Source organism: Microtus ochrogaster, unplaced genomic scaffold (genome assembly GCF_000317375.1).
Source record: "Microtus ochrogaster isolate Prairie Vole_2 unplaced genomic scaffold, MicOch1.0 UNK41, whole genome shotgun sequence".
NCBI lineage: Eukaryota > Metazoa > Chordata > Mammalia > Rodentia > Cricetidae > Microtus > Microtus ochrogaster.
Genome location: NW_004949139.1, coordinates 1,780,550 through 1,787,650, shown reverse-complemented (window position 1 = coordinate 1,787,650; position 7,101 = coordinate 1,780,550). Strand labels below are relative to the sequence as shown.

Genomic DNA, 7,101 nt, shown 5'->3' with positions numbered 1-7,101 from the left:
TGTGAGCCACCATGTGGTTGCTGGGAATTGAACTCAGGACCTTTGGAAGAGCAGGCAATGCTCTTAACCACTGAGCCATCTCTCCAGCCCGGGTTGTTTGTTTTTTCGAGACAGGGTTTCCCTGTGTAACATTCCAGCTCTCCTGGAACTAGCTCTTGTAGACCAAGCTGGCTTCAAACTCACAGAGATTCACCTGCCTCTGCCTCCTGAGTGCTGGGATTAAAGGCGTACACCACCATCGCCCAGCCTGTGATCTATTTCTATTAGAGCAGAGTAGTTTTATACTTTCAGGTTGTGATTCTGGTTAAGATTTCATTTCCTAGATGGCCAGTGGTAACACCCACCTTTATTCCCAGCACTGGAGGCAAAGGCAGTCAGATCTCTGTGAGTTCAAGGCCAGCCTGATTGACATAGTGAGTTCTAAGATAGCCTAAACTACATAGTCAACAACAACAACAAAATTTCATTTCCTGAAAAGAATAGCCAGTGGAATATGACCTCCTCCCACCCCTAGGGACTATGTGTAAGCCTGCTGAACTGGTGAGGACTCCAACAATCACAGCTGCCTCCGATTCAAGTATGTACAGCTCTGACAATGTTAGCATCAATAGATAAGGGAAAATAGGGAAAACCTACTTGAGGTTACCCCACACTCCATCAGCTAAGACTTGGCAACCCTGAACTTTTGCCTCCTGGATTCCTCTTTAATGCTCTGCATCTCACTGCTCACAAACTCTGAATAGCCAAAAATACACAGTGGAGTAGTGGGCAGGACAGAGCAGGCTGAGCCAGCAACACAAATGAATGGACTTCCTTTATCGAGGGGTGACAAACAAACACGTAAAAACCCAGGGTGCTAGATATACAAACTCAATTCGGATTCAAGCTCATCTAGACCCTGGTCATAATCCCTAGTGAAGTGCCTATGAGCACCAAGTCAGGGAATTGGACAGGAGTGAATTGGAGGCCAAAAGAAAGGGTGGAAAGGGGATTCCCCTAGGTCTCCCGTTCACCCTTACAGTGGTATCTCCATCTTCCCAATGACTGTGAAGATCTGCCAGGCCCTGTCCTCTTGGCCCTAACCTCACCCCAGCCAGGACTTGAAGGCCAGTGGCCACCGGTTCTCCCTCCCTTGCTCAGTCCTCACTTGCTCAGGCTTCTAGCCTTATTCTCTTCCTCCACGTTCTTCTCCGTGATTAGTAGCAGGTTAAGTACTGTAGAATGCCACAGTGAGGCTGGGGCCAGAAGAGGTGGGGTGGAGACGGGATGAAGAGGAGGAAAGAGCTGTCCCAGGACCCCTTTCTTCACGGGATCCCAAACTGTACAACCAGCTCTTCTTTCGCGTCCACACGGATCTGAGAAAGTGCACTGTAGGCATAAGCAGCTATCCTGGAGACCTGAGGCAGAGGAGCCAGGGAGGAAAAGAACAGACATGAGAGGGAGAACTGGGAAAGTGGAAGATGAAATAGCAATAAAAGGACTGATGAAGGACTGAAAGCCAGAAAGAGCTGGGTGTGATGGTGCTTGCCTGTAATCCCATAACTCAGGGGACTAAATCGGGAGCTGTAACAGTGAGTCCTTCTCTCAAAAAAAAAAAAAAAAAAAAAAAAAACAACAACAAGGGTTAGGTTGTAGTTTACTGGTAGAACACTTGCCTAGCATGCACAAAGTCCTGGGTTTTATCTTTGGTAGGAGTAAGAGAGAAGAGGGAGGGCGGGAGAGAGGAAGCAGATGCTGGAAGACTAAAGGGTGTGGGGAAGAACTAAGAAGGCTATAACAACTAAGAGAACAAGGTGGGAATAAGCTGGGCTCACCATAGGCCAGGCTCCCTCCCTTCTGTGAAGCAGTGTGGGAAGGGGATAGGGGAGAGGCCAGGAGTGCTCACCTGCTGCAAGTCAGAGAAGGGGATGGGCTCGCTGGCCAGCACTTGGTGAGGCTGGCTGGTGAGAGACGGCAGCGGTGGCAGCTTCTTCCAATGGGTCAGACTGCTACTAAGCACAGCCAAGCGGGTACTGGCCAAGAGGGGAGGGGTCATGGAAGGACAATTAGGCCAAAGCTTGCCCTGCCCTACCCTGCCCAGCAAGCCTCACTCACCATGGCCAGGGGGCCATGGTGACAGGGTACAGCTTATCACAAACTCACTTGGCTGTACTCCTTTGGCCTGATCACCCTTGATCAAATATATTGGGCAAACAGGGCTGACTTGAACGCCTGAGGCGCCTAAGTGATCTGTAGTCAGTCTTCTGGGCTGCACCCAAATGAAGAGCATGGACGGGGACCAGACTCCAAAGCTAGAAAGGAATGACTAGGAGGCTGGCACTGTGCTCACCTGTATTGCCTTGCCCGGTCCATGTATTCATGCTGCTCCATGCCCTGGGAGTCCGCAGCAGACACATCAATGATGTTGCTTTGAAGAGAAGAGACAGAGAAGACATGACAGCTGCTTTAGAGAAGCACAGACAAGTATCAGTGCTAGTTCAAGTCCAATGATATCTGACACTAATACTCCCAGCTGCCCACTGTACCAGGGCAGACCCAGAGGCATTTCTCCCTAGTGACCTTGTCCTATTCCCCTGGCCCTGCCTGGTCCTGTGACACTCACCTGGCTGTCTTGGCAAGGATAGAAGAAAGCAGGGCCTGTTCATCTGTGCGAGCTGAAGGTAGGCTGTTGTAGTTGGGCTCAGCTCCATTGAGGGCTTTGGTGGGGGTGCTACTGGGGTCCAGCAACAGCTTCCGCTCCTCCCGATCCTAGAAGGGGCCAGTAGAAAAAAGTCAGCCCCAGGACCTTAAGTCTAAACTTCACTTCTTCTCACAGGTCCTCTCCTCAGACCAGCTCTGACCTTTAAATACTATTTTTATAAAGGTAACTCAAAGTGTCCAGATGTATCCAAAGTCAGAAAATATTCAGTCTCTGACTGGCCCAAAGCTGGTGGCGGTCTAGGATGAACCTAGAGAACCTGAAACATTCAGGAAGGAACAAAGCAGGCATTTGCCAGCAGTCCTGCAGCCTGAGTGTAAACTGCTCAACACCTACTGGAGGCTACTGGAAACTAGAAGCCTGAGCAAGTGGGAAAGTACCAAAATAAGGGTGTAAAGGAGAAATGGATACAAGTCAGAACCCAAGAACAGCCTTCCTGGTTCACTGGAAGAAGTACTTCCCAGGAAGGATGCTGTCCCCCAACACGGTGAGGCCCTGTTGAGGCCAGACAAGGCCCTGAACCCCAAGACAAAGCAGGCCCACTATAACTTGCCTTATATTACCTTAAGGCAGAAACTCCTAGACCACAACTGAGACACAACCATTATCCTCTCTTCGTTCTCTCCAGGATCTTTGTAAGGCCATCACAAGAAACAACACACACATGCACACAACACAGTCTTTCCATGTTCCCTAGGCTGCCCTGGTACTATATAACCAAGTTGGCCTGGAACTTGCCAGTGTCCAGATTCTACCTTCCCCAGTGCTGAGATTACAGGTATGTTCTGAGCATTCACCCTCCTGTAGCCTGGTACCTGGCATGTGCTGACCTCAGAGGAACAGTGGATCTGCTCCTCCCTGCCAAACTGCACTCTTTCCCCAACACCCTCCTCAGTCTTTCGCAGCCCTGCTACTATTAGCCTATACAGACAACCATTACCACCAGAATGGATCTAGAATTAAACCAGGTCTATCTTCTACAACTATTTCCTTGTCCTGGTTCAGATCCCTGTTCTAATCTACTGCTTTCTAGGCTCAACACTGCCTTGAGTCCATCAGCCCTAGATCCCGCTGGTGTTGTGTCAGGTGCAGTCTGGATAAGCAGACCTGCTGATGTCTATGTAGGCTACTTCTGGAGGAATAGAGTGTAAAGGAGGGAATGCCAGACAATGCTGACCCATCAATTTTTATGGCCAACTGCCAGTCTCAGCACTCTCCTCCCAGCCTGTCTCAGTTCCTCCCAGCTTCCCTGCTGCAGGAGCTGATCCCTTGCCCACAACTCACCCTACAGAGAGCTACTTCCTCCTGTCTTGCCTGCCCCACCCCACATAGGCTCAGCCTTTCCACCTTGCTCTTCCTCCTCAGGTCACCTGACCCAGTTCACCCTGGCAAAAGGAAGCATCTATGGCCTTCTGCCCCCTTTACCTCTAGGTTCCCAGACAACCTTTCTCCCTCTTCAGTATTAACAGGCTAGAAAGAAAAAATGCCAAAGATGAAAGGATCTCTAAGGAAAGCTAGCTGCTAGCTCCTAACGAGACCCACAATGCTTCCTGTGTCCGTTTTTCCATCCCCAGTCCTGACATCTTCCTGCAGGACCACAGTGTCATCATCACTCCCATTCCCCTATCAGGGGTTCAAGAACAAGGTTATCTTTCTAACTTCCTGAAGAGGCCCAGCAACCCCAAAGAGCAGACAAACTGGGCCAAGAGTAGTGGTGGACACCTTTAATCCCAGCACTCATGGAAGGCAAAAAAGATCCGTGAGTTAAAACCAAACTGGTCTATATAGCAAGTTCCAAGCCAGTTAAGGCCAGAGTCACCCCTACTCCCCCCACCAAAAGTTGACATCACCTGATGCCCAAAGAATGAGTGGTACACGGAGTAAGTTTGCCTCCCAAGCCAGTACAGCCTGAGTTAAGATTTCACCATCTACTTTAGCCCACAGCGTCTGCCTGCAACTTCTTCAGTGCAGAGAGCCCACGTCTTGTGCTTGAACACACCTTGACTAGATTACTTCATTTTTATTTCATTTTATTTGTTTTGTTTTTTTGAGACACAGTTTCTCTGTAGCTTTGGAGCCTAGCTCTTGTAGACTAGGCTGGCCTCGAACTCACTGAGATCCGCCTGCCTTTACCTCCTGAGTGCTGGGATCAAAGGTGTGCACCACCACCGCCCAGTTTTGGCTAGAGTACTTCTAATGTTAACTAAACCTTAGACCCTCTGAGCTTTTTCCTCAGCTTTAAACAGATATTAACTCATATGACAGGTAATGTAAAAGCCCTCTGAAGACCTTAATATTTGTACATTTCTCTTTTGCTTTGAGACAGGCTCGCTATGTACCTCAAAACTGGCCCCAAACTATGTAGCCAGACAGGCCCCAAACATGAAGCAGTTCTCCACTTCAGTCACCAAAGTGTTGGATTTTAAGCGTAAGCCAAGAGGGATGGCTTTCTTATAATAAAGGGGCAGGCAGTTGGGGACAGGAGGGCTGAGAAAATGACCCTATTGGTACATGTCTAGCAAGCATAAAGCACTGGGTTTGATCTCCACTACTGAATAAACTGGACATCCATGGCATAGGCCTATGATCCCAGGACTCAGGCAGAAGCGGGAGAATCACAAGTTCAAGGCCATCCTCAACAACACAGCAGGTTTGCCAGTCTGGACTACATGAGACCTTGTCTCAGCCAGAAATGAGACTCAATCAGGGGAAGGTGGAATTTTAGGAAGTTGGTGTCCTTTTCCCACCAGGCCACAGCTGCCATCAGGCAGGAATACTGCCCTCTCCTTTCTGGATGTTTTGGGATGGGTTCCTGTTTATGCTCTTCTCTCCTTTAGTAGGCCTGGATGAAGTAAAAGATTCTTGCTACATGGCTTGTCAAATTCAGGTCAAATAACATGTTCGAGGATCCGGAACCAATCACCCTGCCAAACAAATCACGTTTTCTTGAACTGCAATTTCAAGAACTACAGTTCGCTGGTGAAAAAACAACCTCTCGAGTACAGTGATGTCACTTATTCTGACTGTACCCTCCACGAGCCCGGGGAAACTGTTCTCTGTGGCTCGGTGCCTACTCTGTGTAGGAAGCAGAACCCAGGCTTTAGGCAACTCTAAAAGGTGTGGCCAGTGGCCTGACCCGGTGGGGCAGGGATTGCGGTGTGCAGAGGAATGAGGTGCACCAAGGGGGAGATGGAAAACTTCAAATACAAAACCCTGTAAGTCTCTCCAAGCTAATGTTTTCTCCAAGGGAATAACTCTACAGTCACATTTTTCTGAGTGGCAGTCTCTAGCTAGAGGAACCTTCAGGCACAGACTGGGAACAGGAAGCCAAACACATAAACAAAATCAACTCCCTATCCCCTCTTTCCTCCATATCGGTCAAAGCTAATCTCTACTGCTTCCCTGACATCCCGACGTCTCCACTCTACTAAATTCTTCACTAGCCAACTCAAATGCCACCAACTTCCAGAGGCCTTCCGACACCAGGCCAGCGATGACATTACATCTCTAACATCCACCAATTTCTTATTTATCTCAGGAGACTAAGTGCCTCAAATTACCTATCTCTAAGAACGGGTTCGTAAAGTCCACTTATACAAGCAGCAGTGAAGGGATAGGAATCTGGGAATGTGAACGCGTCCCAGGCACCCAGCCTGAGGCTTCAAGCTGTGAAAGTTCTGAGGGTATCAGAAAGTGGAAGGGGAGGGGCCGAGTCAGGCGGCGGCCAGTGCCACCCTAGGCTGAGAGTAAGACCAGGATCCCTAAGAGGGTAGGAGCCCTGCTCGGCGTCCTCTCTGTAATCTGTCCCCTCCAGGCCTCCGTACTCCGTGAGCCTGCAGTCCGGCTCCCTGCCGCTGCGGGCTTCTTTCTGGGCCCCAAGTCCCGCGGTCGAAGCCCACAGTCCCAAACCCGCCAGCCGCGCCGCACCTGGTCCGAGTCCTCGTTTTCACTGCTATAGCAGCACCCCATGGCGGGGTCGGGCCGGGCGCTCAGGCGGCGCCGAGGAGGGACGGCGTCCGTCAGGAGCCTTTCCGGTCACATGACCCGCAGCTGCCGCCAGCTCCCCTCCCCCGCCCAGCCTGTCCCAAAACCTCTAGGACACCACTGCCAAATCGCGACTTCCGGTCCCGCCCCTCCGCGTGACCATAGCCGACCAATGGAAAAGCGCGTCCTACGTGCAGGACTCGCGGCACGTGACCTGAGGGGCGGGTCACATGATTTTGTTTTCCCGGTCTCTGGCTCTGAAGCCTTCGGTCGCCTGGCCAGAGCGTGAGTTGTGAGATCACGTGGTGTCAAGGCCACCTTTGTGGGTGCGAACTCTATTAGATAAACTGTTCAGCGCCACGGGAGGGACGCGCTTCCCTCGGGAGCCAATTGCCAGTTTCTTTGTATCTGTGTGCCCA

At 50.5% G+C, this 7,101-nt stretch overlaps 1 protein-coding gene across 1 annotated transcript; it reads right to left on the bottom strand.

Annotated features, from left to right (window-relative positions):
* Window positions 1-796: 796 nt before the first annotated feature.
* On the bottom strand, window positions 797-6,772 carry Lamtor1 (late endosomal/lysosomal adaptor, MAPK and MTOR activator 1). Its single transcript, XM_005368802.2, has 5 exons — window positions 6,626-6,772; window positions 2,603-2,748; window positions 2,330-2,407; window positions 1,886-2,012; window positions 797-1,397 (listed from the first exon to the last, which is right to left on the bottom strand). Exons 1-5 carry the CDS (start codon window positions 6,665-6,667, stop codon window positions 1,305-1,307), a joined length of 486 nt encoding a protein of 161 aa, XP_005368859.1. The 5' UTR covers window positions 6,668-6,772; the 3' UTR covers window positions 797-1,304.
* Window positions 6,773-7,101: the final 329 nt, after the last annotated feature.

Bases quoted from the DNA above. Each gene is read 5' to 3' on its own strand.
- Lamtor1 (XM_005368802.2), bottom strand. From the start codon at position 6,667: ATGGGGTGCTGCTATAGCAGTGAAAACGAGGACTCGGACCAG. The intron at 2,013-2,329 runs GTGAGCACAGTG...CCTCTTGGCCAG, and splicing joins GACCGGGCAAGGCAATACAG to TACCCGCTTGGCTGTGCTTA. The intron at 1,398-1,885 runs GTGAGCACTCCT...CCTCTGCCTCAG, and splicing joins CCTTCTCTGACTTGCAGCAG to GTCTCCAGGATAGCTGCTTA.